Source organism: Austrofundulus limnaeus, unplaced genomic scaffold (assembly GCF_001266775.1).
Source record: "Austrofundulus limnaeus strain Quisiro unplaced genomic scaffold, Austrofundulus_limnaeus-1.0 Scaffold54, whole genome shotgun sequence".
NCBI lineage: Eukaryota > Metazoa > Chordata > Actinopteri > Cyprinodontiformes > Rivulidae > Austrofundulus > Austrofundulus limnaeus.
Window position 1 is genome coordinate 2013797 of NW_013952456.1, and position 19178 is coordinate 2032974.

The 19178-nt window shown below is 37.7% G+C and overlaps 1 protein-coding gene across 1 annotated transcript in view; it reads right to left on the reverse strand.

Moving 5' to 3' along the window:
- LOC106517946 (pyruvate carboxylase, mitochondrial) overlaps positions 1-19178 on the reverse strand; it is a 382167-nt gene that overhangs the window by 18512 nt on the left and 344477 nt on the right. The window contains exons 20-22 of the mRNA XM_014008998.1: positions 17122-17279; positions 14932-15018; positions 2257-2436 (exon numbers count right to left, since the gene is read on the reverse strand). Coding sequence (XP_013864452.1) covers positions 2257-2436; positions 14932-15018; positions 17122-17279 — 425 coding nt within the window. The remainder of the gene's footprint in view (positions 1-2256; positions 2437-14931; positions 15019-17121; positions 17280-19178) is intronic.

The following is a 19178-nucleotide window of genomic DNA, read 5'->3' on the forward strand; positions in this document are numbered from 1 at the left end:
GTCTGTGAGAGCCAAAATTCTTACTGGTTGATAGATGATCAAATACTTATTTCACACAATAAAATGGAAATTAATTACACTGCTCAAAAAAATAAAAAGAACACTTAAACAACGCACGCTAAGTCCAAGTAAAGCAAACTTTTGTGAAGCACATTCAACTCTGTACAGAACAAAGTACTCAATGTGAATATTTCATTTATTAAGATCGGGAGTTAGCGTGCGTTGTTTAAGTGTTCCCTTTATTTTTTTTGAGCAGTAGTGTTCCCTTTATTTTTTTGAGCAGTGTTTTTAAAAATCGTACATTGTATTTTTCTGGATTTTTGTTTTAGATTCCATCACTCACAGTTGAAGAGTACCTATGATAAAAATTACAGTCTTTTACAAGCTTTGCAAGTGGGAAAACCTGAAAAATCAATTGTGTATCAAATACTTGTTCTCCCCACTGTAGCTGCTTCACTCCACCCCTCTGCCTGATTTTTGTGAAAAAGCAAAGGAGTAGTGATTGTCTCTATGGTTCAAGAGAAAAAAAAAGATATTACAAGGAAATAAACTACAAACGGCTCTTTACTRTCAGCGACTTGGTTCTTATTAGTTTTACACCTCTAAAAGTCTGTACAATAAGCTAAAATGGGAATATCTCTGGATTTAAATTTTAAAAATCTGGTCAATTTAACTTTGTTGCTTGTCATTTAAAGTATATTTTTAACCAAACTATGTCAACAAAAACTAATTCATCCATTATATTGTTGAGGCTTTTTAAGTCTTATTCATAGATCAAAGTTAAGGCTTAACAAAAGTCCTAAAAATGTCTGGGTACTGAAATAAAAACAACTTTGACAGATTTTATTAACTTTTTATCACATTACAGGAAATTTAGATTTCTTGGGAGAAAAAACAAAAAGATGAGGTATTATTTAAGCTTTTTTGTGTGTTTAAGTTCAGACAGATTTAGAGGAATAACCAGACTTTTCTGACTGGAAACTGAAAGTGGAACCAGTTTTGCGTTAATGTGTAATAGTTTGAAGCTGTCAAATCAGGAGTATTTACTRAGTGGTGTGTTATAGAAAACACAGAATTTACCTTCATGTGTACATCTCTGGATAAAATGTATACATTTAATTTATTAAACTATCCACAACCTGATTCAACTGAAGCAGCTTCAATGCCCCATAATTTTACAAACACAAAGATCGATTCAGTGTCACTAAATACGCAGGTCACTAAAGGTCAGACGTGTAAACTGGAAAATCATTTTCTGTCAGAGCTGGAACTACCGGAGAAGCTAAACGACAAACATTTGATCAAGTTAACGAGAACGATGAGCCGGGGGAGGAAAAGGTTGGCCGGATGACAGGAGTCGGATTCCAAAAGCAAAGACAAAAGACGGAGGGGAATCGTTACCTGACGACTGMAGGAATTAACGGACGGACAGGTTTATATTACAGAGTTTTAGCAACGATCCACATCAAACAGACGGATTGGACACGGCAGGAACAAAATGGATTTGCTGCGAGGAGAAATTAAGATATTTCACTTTCTTCAGAAATATAAGTGCATGTTCAGGCTGTTGGCAGCCAGGAGGAGTGAGGAAAAATGGGTGACCTTTAAAATAAAAGCAGATATTGTCTCAGACATTTTATATTTTACATTACCACTCAGTTGGAATGTCTGTGTGTGTGTGTGTGTGTGTGTGTGTGTGTGTGTGTGTGTGTGTGTGTGTGTGTGTGTGTGTGCGCGATACCATCTGATTACGTTTCATAAAATTTTTTTAAACCATTTTCCTTTCTGTAAATGTCAAAAACGCCAGATCTGCCCATCGTTTTCTGGAACAATGTGACACATTTGGAGACTGAACRAGTTTCTCAAAGAGACTTCGGGCTTCTGATGTGTGAGAGTTTCTAACGTGGCTGTTTGGAGTCGTGAAAAGAAAAGACAGGGAGATGAAGCAGGACGTAGCAATTACACAGCGTTCATTTTTTCCTTCAACATCCCCTTGAAGAAACTCAAACTGTCACATGAAACCAATAATTTGGCAGAATTCATGTCTTGATGGCTAAATTTCTATGTAGGCTACTTTGAAATGGGCTTTTTAAGTGTCTATTTCTTGGACTTTTAGTAAAAAAAGAAACAAAAATCAAAGCAATCCAAGAATTTTATTAAACCTGAATTGTATTTTGGTCGTTTATTTAATACATTAAAGTGCAAAAATGATTGACATAAAAAATAGATAAGATTGGAGGGAAAAAACTACAGTACCTTGGATCTGAAGGGCTCGGGGAATCCACCATGCGGTATTCCAATGTATCCCTGCAGGAATTCGACCACAGATTGTGGGAAAGACAACTCGTCGGCCCTCTCCTCCACCTCCGCTCTGGTCAGGTTGTTCTGGACCATGAACTGAGCCAGATCCCCCACGATCTTAGAAGATGGAGTCACCTGAGGATGAAAGACGTGTCARTCAGTAAAGCCGGGTYTGATTTTTAACCCAATCTTTCAATCTTAAGGACACTCCGATCATCGTGATGGCTCTAAAGATATGGGCGGTCTCAGGTTTTGAAAATAAGTTGACAATTTTAAACCTGGCCTTTATTTCTTTGATACATGACTGAAGTTCTTAAAATCTGACAATAAACCAAATTTCTCTCATTCTGGAGATTATACCGGAGACATTGCTGTGATTTTAAACAGCTTAATATTCCTTTCTGCAAAAAGTAGTAGCTGCCAGGCAACATCATTTATCTCTTTGTAGTCCTGCTGGGTGTTCTCCTGTCAGCCGTACACAGGTAGGACTGAACATTCACAGCCGGCGACAGATCTGCTGTATTAATGAAGAWACCGTCGACAGAGATTTAGTGCTGAGCGAACACGGAAAGAAAAGGTGTTTACATCCAGGCGGCCCCTTAAATCTGTTTGCTAACACCACAGACAACCTGAAAAAGGAAGATAAAGGGGCGCAAAAAAGATAAATTAAAATCACGTATTCTTCCTTTATTTTTAATGGTGCATCGTTATGCTAATAGATGTATCTATTAGCATAATGATGATAAGTTGAGTTTTTTTTTAAATTTTGGCCTGAAAGCGGGACACCGATGCCAGCATCAATTAAAAACATTACTCTTCTTTTGTAATGACTGCAGAGACAGATTTRAGATGTTCAGACTTCTCTCTTTTTGTTTTATAAAACTAAGTTGTACTGCAGGTTTTACTGCACAGTCATGGTATAAACGTTACTCATGTAGAACCTCATTTTAATTTGTAACAAACCATATTAACAATGCATGCAACCATTTTACTTCATAAGACAGCTTAATTTYAGTACACTAATATCTTAAAACTATGAACCAATGTTCTTTCTTGAAAGCTTTGTTTTTTTGTATTAAATCATCATTAATTTGCATTAAAATGGCCTCACATGCAAGACTCTTGAACTTGAATCCACAAATTTCTGTATCATTAGGAATTTGAAGGTGGAGAACTGTAGTGAAGAACACTTTAGGAGGATCCTGAGGGTAGGGTGGGTTACAGAGTGGTGTTGTCATCAGAAAACACCTCAACACTATACAACAGGTGGGTGAGGACSTTTCTAAATTCAGCAAAGCTTACACTTCTGAACAATGACTTCGTGACATGAAAAGCAGGAAAARAAAGTTGCATATGTCCAAGAAAAGTATTGAGGACAAACAACGGAGCAAAGACATCTTGAAAAACAGAAACATAACTAGATGCAGGATAGCAGGAGCATATATGATCCCTGCACATATGCAAAGCATCAATGCACCAGATGCCCTGGATAGCCCTTCATCAGAGCTAAACAACAAAAAAAATCTGCAGCTCCTATGTTGAACAGTTTGAGTYATAAACATTTTTGTTCGTTCAGACACCCCCTTTTCTGATGGAGCCCCCTCCTTAAATACGGGGTCTATCATAAAACCGTTGGATGGCRCAGTGTAGGTCAGACTCATCTACATTACTACCAAATTTTACTGATCAGTGCAGCCGTTTCTGTGACCAAAGATCCAGTACGAAAACAATATGAGCTCCACTTCATGTGCGGGGGGTCATAAAGGTCTAGGATTCCTTACAGAAATGCATTTTCCCCATTGTGTCCTTGAGTTTTATATTAAGACCATTTATGTTGAGAAATGGCAGAGTTGTAGCCAATTTCAGTCAAACTCTGAACACATTTTGGATTCCTAGATTACAGGACTTTCCAGATTTTCACCTCACTGAAAACGTGTACATTATAGTCTATCTGCCATGTGTCGAGGCGCAGAGCTACCAAAAAAAMCCCTCCCACTGATATACGTCACTGCACAGAGTTTCCTTAGGTTGGGGTCTACAGTCGTTCGAAAAAAACTAAAAACAAAAACTGATGTTCTCCGGTATTTGTCAACAAATCTGTCCAGGTGAAAGCTCCACAGTTACTGGCACAATGTCTGTTTTATCTCCATCCATTTAACTCTCTTTATAAATATCTGCTTCCAGGTACAACAGTCGGATTCTGGAAGAAAGTAGTTGAAGCAAAATGCAGCGTCAACGCTTTCAGCATCAACAAACACGCCCACAAACTTTTGACCAACAGTAATTTCATATGTGAAAAGRTTCATCATGAAACTGCAACAATGAGAGATGATTTCAGCAGTTCAGATGGAGCATGTGGATGCATTAATTCTGATCAACTTTAAGGACTGAAAAGAYGAGAACAAATCAGTATCAGTCAAGATTTAGTTGAAATCCAGCAAGTTAGARTAATAAAACCATGACTGCTCTCCAGGAGAACAGATCAAATGGAGAATAGAAGCTACACCAGACACACAAACCTCTACTAAATTAAAAACATCATCTTATTTTAGATGTTTCTAAGAGAGGGCAGAATCCTGTTTAAACCCAACCTTTAGTTGATAAGCTGTGAACTTAAACACTGACAGCTGAGGGGCTGCAGAGACCACCGAACTGCCTCAAATTCTGCAAGACGGCTGKTTTTTCTCTGGCAATTAGTGCAGCTAGAAATAATAAAAAAAAAAAAAACTGAAGGAAAATGAATGAACAAATATGGATCGTGTTTCCCAGAGGAATTCCTAAAACAAAGACCTGGACACATTTCATGTGCTGCCAAAATGTCCTCGGCGAGACGAGGACGACKTCTCCCTGTGGGATTTCTACAATCCTCCAGGGTTTAAGAGCTCATTAGGAACGATAAAAGAAATACTTTCTGATAAACGAAAACAAACATGCACTTCCTGGTTGCACCTGAAGCTTAGGTGATGTCTACAGAAATGCTTAAGAGATTTGAAATGTTTGCTGGAATCCCTGAGAGGGAAAAAAAAGAGGGGGATAAGATCCTGAACAAGAAGCCAAGAGGGAAAAAATGAAATAAAAGTGAAAGAATGAAGCATTACTGTGCATCCYGAATCTCTAGTATCTGTCGTTTTCCTCCTCACACTGCAAAGATTTACCGCTCGTCTCATTAGTCAGCTTTATAAATGATCCGTCACAGAAGACGTCAACGTTTTACACTATTTTAGAATCACTTTATCCCCGGCTCTCTATCCTACAGCCCGTTTGACTTTTTTTTTTCCTCTCGATCCACAGTAAGATCAAGAGTGTTAATATTGGTTGATGAATCACCCACCTCTGACTCTCTCTGGGTGAATTACACACACACAAAAAAAATCTTATCAGCTGAGAATGAGCTTCGTATGATGTGTGAGCTTCTCAATAACTTCAGATGGGTTTGTGGAGAAAATCAAATCCTAGTCTGATCAAAAACCTACTCATGCGAAGAAGCAACAAGATAAGACTGAGCTCTCCTTACAAATAAGGATCCAAAAAACAAACAAAAAAATAAAACTATAATGCTGATAAAGACAAACGATCGATAAGTYAATGTGGGAAAAAATATACATATATATTACCCTGATCTAGACCAGATTGTGTCTGGCCTGCCAATGAGGCCCTGCTTTAGTCTGCTTAGAGACTGTCTGCCATGAAGGATTTTAATACAAGTCGCCACAACATGTTGCACAAAGCTAAATATGAGARGTTTACTGAAGTCGTAACAGACTTTTTACCTGAACCATGCAGGAGCCTGCACTCAGTGTTTTATGTCATTACACTTCAGCTCTCTAAAGCAGAGGTTCTCAAACTGGGGTCCCAGGACCCCCAGGTGTCCGTGAGCGGTATCTTGGGGGTCCTCAAAAAATTTCACTAAATAGTTATTTTGGTATTTATTTTTAATAATGCATTGACAACAATAAACTAATAAAACAAACTAATTAAAATATATATTCCCATGGCATTTAGGGGTTAAAATGACAGTAAATTATCTTTTTTAACAGTATGGGGTTTATGAGGGGGTCCCTGGAATTTTTTCACCCTTGTAAGGGGTACCCAGACTTAAAAACATTTGAGAACCCCTGCTCTAAAGTGTTTAATTTTTGTTTGCTTCAAATGATTTTGTATTTATATTTCTTAAGCAAGAGTACAACTGTTATACATGTATTTAAGCATGAAATATGCTACATTACGGCAYCGTATGTTGGTTTAATAAACATATATGTAGRCATATTATAACTGGGCACATGTGCAGCGCTGTGTGGCCCTCTGGTAGTGTTGACAAAAAACTGTGGCCCCTTCCATCATGAAAGTTGCTAATCCCTCAGATAGACAATCAAATTGAATCTGGAAGTTAATGCTGGTTCAGAACTTTAAGCTCCGCCCCCTTCATAACAACTGCCWTGTTGACATTGTTGATTCACATACTGGTAGTTCTTCCTGCTGCGGTTTGTCCAAATATTYGATTTTTTAATACAGTTTGTCTAATTCAAGCTACTTCTTGCTTTAAAAGGCAAACATTTCATGCAAAGTCCACTTTTTAGCATTTAAACGCATTTTGTTGTGAACTTGGAGTCTCTACGAGTGCAGAAAAATTTAACTTAGTTTCTCCCAGTGCTGGGAGGATATCTATATATTCTGTTTGATTCATATTAATCAACCTGTTCAGTTTTCTTCATTCCCTCACAGTATTTGAGGTGGAGCTGMTAAACAAAGTCATGGATTTACACGTAAATTCATCAAATCCGCCATTTTTATTTCTCAGAGTGACTTTGTATCCAAGTTCCAGGACGCCAAAGCTACAAGTGGATGGACAAGTCTTCTGTTGTTGACATATTTTCATTAATTTTTAAATAAAAAGTTTGAGTTGCTAGATAACCATATCTCTTTCAAACCACAAAAATGGCAGTGGTGGAATGGACGATGATCACTGGGTGTGAGACCTGGAGGGGGGCGGGGTGTGAAGCATCTCGTTTGCATTTAAAGATACAGCACCAAAACGAGTTGCTCCCAGATGAACCTCACAAAAGGGGTGAAAGCGGGGTTTGTGGAGCTACAATATCCAGGAATTTAGACCAAAGCATTGCTGTTTGACTTTGTATAGACCCAAATTTAATTTAAATATCTAAATATAAAAAGGAAGGTTTTAAAGCATGATATGTCTACTTTAAAGAAAAGTTGTGACCCCATGACTGTGTGTGTGTGAGTGCTCAGACTCTGGTTCCAAAACAACTTGTAAAATGGGATCTAACCACCAGACTTAAAATTTCCTCATATTTGGTCGAAGGCTTGAAGAAGCGATACGATCGAGCACTCTGTGCCGACGTCACGAGTCACTCGAGTTCAAACTGGGCTCCAGAGCCCCGGCTGATAAAAACCTGCTTAGCTCAGAGTTACTGTTTCTTTGTAGTCTAAATTTTTCTCTCACAGTTTCCCTCTATTTGCATATCTCTCTCTGCGTAATTAATGTACAGCTCCCAGTAGGTGGACATGCATGACTCCACATTCCCCAGCATGTTTGTGTGTGTGTGTGTGTGTGTGCGTGTGTGTGACAGTGTTTGTGTGAAAGACTGGCAGTGATTCTGTGTGTACTCGGATGCCTTTGTGACTTGTGTCGGTGTACTTTGCTCAAATTTGCTCCGAAATGCAACTCTATCCAAACCCAGGCTCCCCTAATGGGTAAAGGATTGTATCACACAGAACAGAGTGTGTGTGTGTGTGTGTGTGTGTGTGTGTGTGAGAGACGGGAGGCAAACAACACACAATAACACCAGCCAGCCAAGCCAGAAGCAGAGTGAAGAATGGTACCTGTCAGAAGGAGGAGAAAGGAGAGGAGTGATAACAAGAAGCTCAGGGAAGGAGAGGAGGAGGGAAGAAATGATAGAGAGATTAGAGCGACATAAAGGAAGTCTAATCGAAATGAGAGAAGGTGGGAGCGATTGATGRAGGAGGAGATAAGACGAAATGAAAGTGGAGAGGACGAGCGTGAGAGGGCGACAACGAGGAGCCACAGGAAGCATCRGAGGGAGGAATAAAAGGATGGACAGATCAGGCGGAGGGAGACGAACAGACGAGAGGCGTCGACATCTGCAGCCCCACAGGCAATACAAGACGTGCTCCACCTCTGAGTGTGAGAGACTTTCAGAGAGTGGAGGTGAGTGAGTACGTGCCTGTAATTGTAAAAGGACAGCCAAACAGACAGAACCTCACAAAAAAAAAACATATATTGACAAACTTATATAGCGACAGATTCAGCTGAGCAAAGAGGTGAAGTCGAGGGAAAAACAAGTGTAAGTTGAAGACAAAGTAGATAAACAGGCAGTTTTTTTAGAGCTGGAAAGCCTCCAAAGCTCCTCTCTTCAACAAAACACGTCAATGCCAATTAATTTACTGGCTGCTGCATCCTTAGCTCTGTCAGAGATGATACTGTTGCAGAAACCTGTAGGCTTCAGGTATGTTTGGATCGACTTTCCCGCTGTTCCAACAAATATGCCTTCAAGCAAAAACGATACAGAGCAGCTTAAGAGCAAGAAGAGATGAGYTTTTACAATTATCCTGTGGCAGTGAGGGTTTTGTTGAGTTTCAGCTGCTTGGATGAGCTTTACRTTGTTTTAGATGCTGATGAGGAGGGGACTTCAAAACACAACGTGTTTAATAAAGTTTCTCTCATCAAAAGAGAAACATCTCATCCTCTTTTAAAGCCTGGTTACGCTTTAAAAGCAGCAAGACATCGGATCTGGCTGAGTCTTTTTCTCATGGACAATTTGTCCTCAAAGAGAAACGGCGGGGGAGAAGACCTAGAAAGCTCCTGAACCAAATCTTATTTTTAACGGTTTCGCACAATAAAAAACCTCCACCGAWGTTTGACTTAATGCCAAACTTCTCCCTCAAAAGGTCGAYGATGCCCCTCAGGAGTGAAAACGGAGCTTTTTCATTTTTCCAGTTCTCCGCYGCGTCTTTCTGAAACTCTCCCTCGATGGCAGCAAGCAGCGAGCCCAAACATCCAGCAGCACTAATTATGGTCGTAAACTAAAGCTTCATGACCGCTGCATCATTAGGAAGTTTTACTTCTGAAGTAAAACTTTCTCTCTGTGCGATTAAAGGAGCATCGATACTGATGACAACTGAGGAGGTCAAGGATGTTTTCATCCTCGCTTTATCACCATAAATTAACAAATTCTGTACGTCTGCATCGTGTGATTTATACAACGTATTGATTATACTGCATAAGCCGGAAGCAGCAAGATCAAATGTAAACACTGGATGAAACAATCAGCAGGTAATTTAGTCGGCTCTGATTGCACAACAACTTGAGAATCAATACAGGCTGAGTCAAAAGTCTCAGGACACCATTTTATTTCTGAAACTGAAGGGAAAATAAAATAACTGAATACCACAGCAAGTAAGGTTGAGGGGGACTATCTTTTAGGCCATGTCCAGAACGTGGCCGCCATCTTGGACTTTGGAATAGCCCTTTACACATTTAACTGCTGTATGGTCACGATACCAGATTACTAACTGATATGTTTGTGTACCCATTGTTTGTATTGTTGGTTGTTCTGAAACAAAGATGTGAGCATGTCATGCTGTACTGGAAGCAAAATTCCACCAATCTGTTGTTTAGCTATTAATAAATGAATCTTGAACGTGTAGATGTTCAGAATCTGATTATGTTGCATTTAATTTATGTAAAAGACCACTAAAAAATTAAAAATAGATCTGATCAAATAAAATCTGAATTTGSCATTAGGACCTGCAGTGTGAAAGTATAATTTATGCTAAAATGTGTTTGGTTTATGGAGAATMTCTGAAGACATTTATTTAAACCAGCTGTCAAACTGAAGGCCCATGGGCCAAATATGGCCTGCCACAGAACTTCATATGGCCCGCAAGAACTTTAATTATGTATTAATATTTTAAAATGAGCTGCTTTGAAGCTAGCAGAGACYATAAGCTACATCTCCCTTAATTCAAGTCAATTATTTTACCCACGAAATAATGACATCACACCACCAAGTGGAGGTACACAGGGTTCAAAAATAGCAAGCAACAGCAGAAATTTGCTGTATAAAATCTCTATTTGGCTGCATTTCCGCCAGCTACGTTTGCTAAAGCCCCCTCGTACTGTGAAGTGGGAATTTCCCACCTAAAAGTCAAATATAAACTAAAACACCACTCTAGTGGGAATTCCCTGTGGGAAAATGGGAGAGTTCAGAATTTAAGATGGAAGCTACTCACAATAACAACGATGAGTAAAACTCTTACTTTTAATAGTATTTGTTTTATTTATTTCACATTTATTCACTCGTTCATATAGTACTTTGCAGTGTTTATAAGAGGATGTATTAAAACACTGTTTGTATGCAGGAAACACCAGGTAGAGCTCAGTTAGTTAGCGATGCTCAGCCGTAGGGAGAAGAGGAACATGATGGTTAGTTGATGTGAAACACGAAACATTAAGGTTAATTACAACYGTCCCTTTGAGGGTAACAAAGACAATCATGTGGCCCTCGGTGAAAATGAGTCTGACATCGCTGATTTAAACCAAAGATGGCATCTTAACAAAATAAAATCATAAACCCTGACATTTCCTGTCCCATTCCGTTTTAATTCTTTGATGGGATTTGTTTATTTTAAGAAAACTCAAATAAAAAGCAACCACTTGGGAGAGTATTTTTACTGAAAATGCTCCTCCCTACCATCAAGTCACAAATATTAATTAGTCCATAACCTTTCCACAGAAACCAAACTTCAAAAGATGTCAATTACCCCTTCAATTTAAAGCAGATTACTTTTATGCAAATGCTCCAGCAATCATTAAATGTTAAAGCTTCCCTTGTTTTTTTTAAAGAATGAGTCTTTTTAGTGTGGTAAAGTCATTGTTCTTGAAGTTAAAAGTTATATAAACATGTCTTCTGACAGGCTTGATCCTTCACAGGCAGCTCCAAACTTCAAAGTGTGAGAAAYATCACGCCTTGAAGGCAATATATTGGGAGCTTTGCATACCGGGGGGCTTTATGTGGCGTGTCCTCTTTATGTCTGCATCTCGTAAGCAGAACCCCCCCACGTTATAGACAGGCTGACAGTGTGAGAGACACTGCCATTGTCAAGCTAACAGGGTACAACAGAGAGCAACGCAGCACCCGTAGGCACATCGAGCCAACATTGGCTTGTGCAGTGAAGCCCACAGAGTCTTAATTGAATTGATAGAGAACACGGGGAGAGAGTCGGGGAAGTCGGGGAGAGAATTGATGAGGGAAGCAGAGATGGGCAAATGAAAGTAGGGAGAAAGGACCAGAGAGTTAAATTTGAGGGAGAGACACAAGGAGAATACAAAGAGAGAGAGAGAGAGAGAGAGAGAGAGAGAGAGAGAGAGAGAGAGAGAGAGAGAGAGAGAGAGGTGGTAAAATAAACAAGCTCCCATTGATTCCTTATGATGAAAAAAAAAACAGAATAAATAAGTGTGAGACAATGCAATAAAAGAGCAGAAAGGTGCAAACAATAAAAGGAAAAGTGTGTGCAAATAAAATCAAATAATTACAGGGTGAACACAGAAAGAGGAATGAATCTATTACCGGGTGTGATAGTAAATAATGAAGGGAGGAAAACAAAGGATTTAATGAAAGATAATGAGAACCAGAAAAACAGGCAGGAGGTAAATTCTGGGTGTGAATGAGTCTGTTCACTACAGAACTGGTAATAGAGCGTCTCTCCATGACGACATTCAACACTGCCTTCAGGAAATCAGTGCAAAGACTTGTTCGCTTCGAGCGGGAGCTGTTTGAAACCATCCCGATCAACATTTTCTGAAAACTACAAGCGACGGAATAAACAAACAGAAGGCAGAAGAGGTGCTGATTGTAAGGAGAGGCGGTGCAAACACAGCTGGGTGTGAATTTAACAAGCAGGAAGCTGCTGATAAACCAGATTTAAGCCTCGTTTACACGTGAACCGTCCCTGGAAACGTTTTCAAATGTTACAGATATGGCTGTGCTCCTTGAATCAGATGCAGTTAACGTGCCAGGCAGGGTTGCCAGATAAGAAATGACGAATAACAKCCTGTCACTTTAAATGATGGTAATGTGAACCAAACTGACAGATGTGCTGAGTGAGTTGTGATTAACGAACAAGCACAAAAAGCGCAGGGCTCCACCCTAAAACGATCTTACACAAACTTTAGTTGTATATTTGTCTCTACTGGAGGCAGGGGAGTTGTGGTTTTCAACAAGACCATGAAAACAGTTRCATCCAAAACCTTTGCTTGGACCAGGGTTGGACAGTATTCACCACTGTKGTATTTAGCTGATAATGATTAACAGATAACACTTAAATATGGCCAACRTTGTGGCCTTGGTCCACATTTAGGGGTGGGAGTATCGATCTAAATATTGATATTATCGATACCATATTGGAAAAAAAATATGTATCATATCTGATCTATACTAGAACAATGACATTGATTCTTTTGTTTACACTTTGTTTTACAAATGGTTTATGGTAGGTTATTATGAAGTTATTTTTTGTTGTATTGACATTATTCTGTATACTGTTACATTTTTGCTTCAGTTTTGTTATTTTATACTTTGCATTATTTTGTTGTAGTAAGTTCATACAAAAAATGTTTTTGCCTAAAATCCTATGTTTTATCATAATTCACTAAATGCAAAAATCCWAAATTAAAATCAAATGAACTTAAAGGGGACCTATTAAGCAAAATTCAYTTTTTAACATGCATAAATTTATGTAAATATCCATTAACRATGTGCTGATTAAAAACAGCACAAATCTGAGTAAACTGGAAACACAGCTAAAACAAATTATGTGGAAGGTACACAGAATACTTTAGAGCAAACTTTAAATGTTAAAGGGGACCTACTATGCAAAATTCACTTTTTAAAGGTTTTTTTACTCAACTTTGGGTATGTACCTCTTAAAAAAACAGTCCTAGGACCAAAACAATGCACCCAGGGGCCTAGTTGTTCGAGTTTCTGAGGTATTTTGACCTCTGCTGCTCCTTGTTCTGGTAACAGCATGCAGAGTGAGGAAAAGAAAAAAAAGAAAGAAGCTGTGACCACGACTCTGCCTCTGGGTCTCACATGGTCTCATATGGTTGTACAACGGAGCTTCTGCTATTATTAGCCATGCTAACGTAAATGTTGGCTTTGGAGGGCGGAGTTAATGTCAACAGATTTTTGGAGGGCGTTACCAACAGAGCTCATTAACATAAACAGCTCTTCTGAACGGAAGTCAGAGCAGGCAGAACTAGAAAATGGGAAATTTTATTATCTGAGAATTATTTTGTGCATTAAATTGAATGAACATGGTCTGGACAGCCCACAGACATACCATAAACATTTCTAGGACCCATAATTGGTCTCCTTTAAGCATCTGCATCAGTATTGGTGATACAAGTTTTGCATTTACTTGGTAGTGGATTGATACACAAATTCCAAGTATCACCCAATGTATGCCAATGTTTTATTGATGATTAATTGCCATCCGCTATTGTTACTGTTGTTTCTCTACTAACGTAAGTTCAGAAAATCTATCGACTGCATCCGTCTGTAGCACAATTTCACACCGATGCCATGTGCTTCCAGTAACCTCCAGTCTGAGACCTGAATTCAAAAAAGCTTTGGTTTCAGGGAAAACAAACACTGTTATGAACACAAACAGCTGAAACTTAGCAGAAATGTTACGGTGATACGTTACAATGTGGGCAGTGTTTCCCCTAACATTGTACAAGGGGCCGGCTGAATCCAATAACACCCCCCCACACACACACCTCCCCCCACCCCCCACCCAGAAACAATCATAAAGTCGAGGTCGTATTAATTGAGAGTAAGTTTTGACCTGTATTAATGTATTACAACAATTTCAATATTTTCTCAAATATAACTGAAATTTTGTGACATGGGGGATAAATCCTCAGGTCTCTCTCCTGCTGTAGGAAGTCAGATGAAGAAAAACTTTTTTTTCTCCGTTAACTGTAGAGATAAAAGATGTGGAGATTTGCTTCCTCCTAAGTCCATCTTGCCAATTTAACAGTCAGCTTCTGCTCTGGCAGTGCAGCAGATCATTTACAGAAACACGCGAAAGCTAATGGGTATGGCAGGCTGTTTTTACATTTAATCTGCTTCGCCACATTTACATTCCAGATATCTGAAATTGGTTTATGACTAGACATATTAGTTGTTTAAGTGAAAGATATGTTTAAACTAATGCTTTATGTTCTTTAAATTTTATTTATTGTTACTAATATTTATTTAATAAATACTCGTAATATTTCTGCTGTTGATCATCATTCTGTTTAAAAGCCCTCCCCGTCCTTCCAAGGCCAGTACTGTAGGGGAAACACTGGTGGGATTATTTCATCCACCTTCAGCTCTGCAAATGGATCAAAACCATCTGAAAGTAATCAACATTTTCTTTGTGATGCGTTTCAGTGAAGTTTTTAGGAAAAGCCAAAGCCTTAGTCGTCTAGATTACAGCTGAACACCTGCCAATAATGGCYGACTGCACACATTTGTGTTAATGGTGTCGTGTTACCTGGTGACTAAAACCATGAATGAATTGTGTAGTTCTGTCTGGTCTCACCTTAATGAGGTCTCCCAGTAGTTTGTTAGCTTCCACATAAGCCTTCTTCACCTCCTTGAACTTATTTCCCAGCCCCATGCTGTGAGCCTGCAATGAGCCACATGAAACAAACGACAGCAGGGCTGAGCAGGAAATAGAAAACTTTTTATGAGACCCCCATTTAAAGTGGGGGAAATGTCAAGCAACGCTCGCCAAGCCACCGGGTCATGTTGTGTGTAGTGGCATCGAAAACTTTTTCTTGTTTGATGAAAGCCAGATGGACTCATGTGGAGTCCAAGTTTAAACCATCAGCTGCAGCTCTGGACTTCAGATCAACACTTTATAAAAAATTACTTTTATTCCTGACAGGTGAAAAACTCTGGAATATTTGGTCCTGTAACATAACGTTTTAGACAACTTACTAAGATTTTGTTATGACTAAACCACTCATAGGTTTTATATTTGTTTGAATCTACTGAGTTTTCTTCCTGGACATTTTTCGTCTCATATCTTGTTCCACAAATTTTTGTTCTATTTCAACCCTACACCAAAACGTTCAGCTCCTTCAGGACCTTCTGGCTATGACTTTTGGTAKTTTAGCAATTTATACWTTTTGACATTAATAACTTTTTGGCCATTTTTTCCTCATTAAATTAAAGGAGCTGTTTTAAACTTTAACACCTGTCAAAAATGTTAATACAGAATTTACACCTTTTGTTCTAGTTCTGCTTTGTGATCAGTTTAGCTCTATTAGGCTTAATTTTTGCTAATATTTTTTATGCTTTTTTCAGCCATTCTGCTAATTAAATTTTGTGCTCATATCAACTTCGTTGATAAATTTAAGCTTGTCTTCTTTTAATGATTTTCTGCAATCTAAGTTTTTAATGCATCTTTAAGTTATTATTAGCCTTTTTCAGCTAATTTAACATTTTTATGATCATTTTAGCTACTTTCTTTCACCTGTTTAATTCAGCAAACAAGCCATGTCTGCTTCCTTGTGCTGGATTCAGCTTTTTAAGCTACATTTCTTATATTTTCAGTTGTTTTTGGGACATTTACAACAAATTACACAATTTCTGTTCTGAAAAAATCTTTCAGCATTAGGCTTTCACACTGCAATTCTGCATAAAACACAAATTCTGTAGTTGGTCTAATTGTTAGCGTTACAGTATGTATACAACCAAAAAGGCTTCAAAGAGATTCTTTATATTCCCTCTTAAACGTAGATGTATTTAGTGTTTGACAACATTTTCATATAGTTTGACCTTAACCTTAAAAACGTCCAGAGTGTTAGAAGCTGCAGACACTTGTTTGTATAAAATGTGTAACAAAATTGATTTAAACACGGAAATGTTACAAGAAAATATTTTCATTCAAAAACACTTTGATTTCGGCAGGTTCTTTTAAAATAAGTTTTTATTTTAATCAATTCTAAACTGACAAATATTAAATTTATTTGGTTTTATATTATTACACATTAAGCAGCTAAAATTCAACTCTTACCAAAAAATATTTATTATTGTGTATTTATTAATTTATCTTTAWATTGATTATTTTCTTATGCATTTATTATATAAATTGTTGGCTTCAGTACTACAGTATTATATAGATACAATTTAAGAAAGGTCTACCCAAAATGTATTTTTCTTCCTTTTTTAAATACAGTAGACTTCCTTCAAAAATATTTTATATATTTACATAGTAAAAACATCAATTCAACAGGGTTTCTGTATAAGTCAGGCAATCAAATGTAATGCTTTATAATCCCATTTTAAAACTATTTTAATCCCGTTAACAGTGAATCCATAAATTACACATTTTTTAAAACACCACTTTAATGTCATTCACTGCAAACAGATAAACTTAAACTATAATTGTTTTGTTTTATTTTACAGAAGATACAGTCAAATCTTAGTTTGCAAACTTCTCCTTTCAATTCTAACTTATTTAACTGAGCATCAGAGAACCAAGAGGCGTAAAGCAGAACTCAGTGTTGACGTATTATACACTGTATGTAACTGCATTAGGAGTCATTCATTGACTTTTAATGCTTCTTAATGCCCTGCAGAAATCCTGTACCATCATAAAATCTAGTCTAAACAGCAAACAACACAATAAGAGTTAAATCACATAGCTGTTTTTGTTTTTTATAATTCATCCATGAGATTAAAGAACAAAGTTCAGTGAAGCTCCAGCAGCAGTTTTATGTACCTGGAAGTGCAGGTTGGTGTACTGTCCTCCTGGTATCTCGTTCTCATACACGTCAGCGTTGCCTGACTTCATGGTGGCGGTGCAGTCGAACGGAGCGTACAGACCTCTGGTTACCTCCCAGTATTCACTGTAGTCAAACACCTTCTCCAGAGCAATGCCTGAACACAAACAGACATCAAATCAATGGAAACGCAAACATTAAAGTCATTTAAAACATCTTTCTAAATGTATTTACTCAAAGCTCAGACTGACAGTTTGTGTTTGAAGAAACCAGTGAAAGAAGAAAATCTCTAATCAATGACCTGATCTTAGTTTAATACAAATACAGACTGTCACTAAAGTCTGTGCGGTTAGAACCAACTGACAATTCGGCTTTGAAGCCAAAACTAATTTTCTAAGTCTTTGTTTTTTTTTTTATTTTTAGGATTGATTTTGGCTCTAAAATCAGAAAGAGATTAAACTGGTTTTACAGACAAGTGTGTAGGATTAAGAAAACTGCAGACCACAGCCTTTAGAGCCTAAAATAATGACTCATTTCTTACCCGACGTGCCATTTTGGGTCTGCGTGATGAAAACCAACATGGCAGCTTGCCATTTAACTGGATTTATCCCCACATTTGTCTTGTTTCGGTCGAGGGTTTAAGCAGGTTATTTGATTGTTTGACTGCTTTTATTACGTAATGAGTCTCCAAATAAAAACAAAAACCTCAATACTACCATCCTCAGTTTCTTTAAAGGGCCTGTGACATCAATTTTTTTCAAACAATGCATTTTTTGAAAGACAACATTGATAAAATGTTGCACAAAGAATTTCACGCGGCTGAGATGAACGGTTGTTGAGATATTTTCATGTGAAGTAACAGGAAGTGATGTCAAAGGGGAATGTCTGCATGGAAACAGCTTTAATGACAGACTGTAGAGATGTTTTTTTATTATTTTGAGTTCAAATATTGCTAAATACAGTTTAATTTCTTAGAGTTCCCCTTTGATGTCACTTCCTGTTTCACTTTGGCTGAGCCAATTCTTGAAGAAAATATGTCAGTTATGAGACAAATCATGTGTATGCTTACGTTTCTTAAATATAAAGATGTTTTCCTTGACTTTTTGTATGTTTTGTTTGAGTGAGAAGCATGTCAGGGTGACAGCATTTTGTTTTATTAGTTTATAACATCTATGCTACTGAAATATTTTAAAAACATTTACATTTTACAAGAAATTTTAGATACTAAATGGATGCTTTGAGGATGTTTCAAAAACATCTGTAAAATTTCAGATTATTTTCATAGAGTGTTTGTAGTATAAAATAAAGACTGGAGTTCCTGGAGAGAAGATAATTTTACCCCAGGAGGTGATCGATAAAATGCCCCCTTCAATCACGGTGTCTTAGATACGCGCCTGCAGTTTACAGCTGATGGATGGCAAACACTCTGAATAACAAATCAAGCTGAAATCAAATAAATGCTAATAATTGTCCATTATGCTGCATCTGGTCATATTCACTGATTTACAATGAGCCTTAATTATGATGGTAGATGAAAAGAAAAGGTTACAGCTGCGAAGGAAAATTAACCTCTGGAGGAACGAAGGTCACGGGGCTGTCCTCGTTCGGACGCAGCACGGACCACAACGGTTACATTTATAAAAATGGAACAGGGTCCAACTTTATGTGAAATATACTATTTATAATTTAATGTTGAATTATGTACAACACTCATACAAATATGAGTTAAGATGAGGAAATACAGAGGGACTAGGTGGACAGGATGTCAGGGAGACATTTAACTACTAAACAATTAATATCTTACCTGTCACAGATACTGAAGTTTTCTGACTTTAGTTTAGAGCAGGGGTCTCCAAMCTTTTTTGTTTCCCTTAAGAGCTACTTTCATGAAATGAAATTGTCCAAGAGCTACTTTTTGAAACATTTAATTTTAAACTTAAACTCAAACCATTGGAATAAGCTTGTTTTAGGGCTGTGTATTGGCAAGAATTTGGCGATACGATACATATTATGACAGAGGGGTCACGATACGATATATCCCGATATATTGCGATAC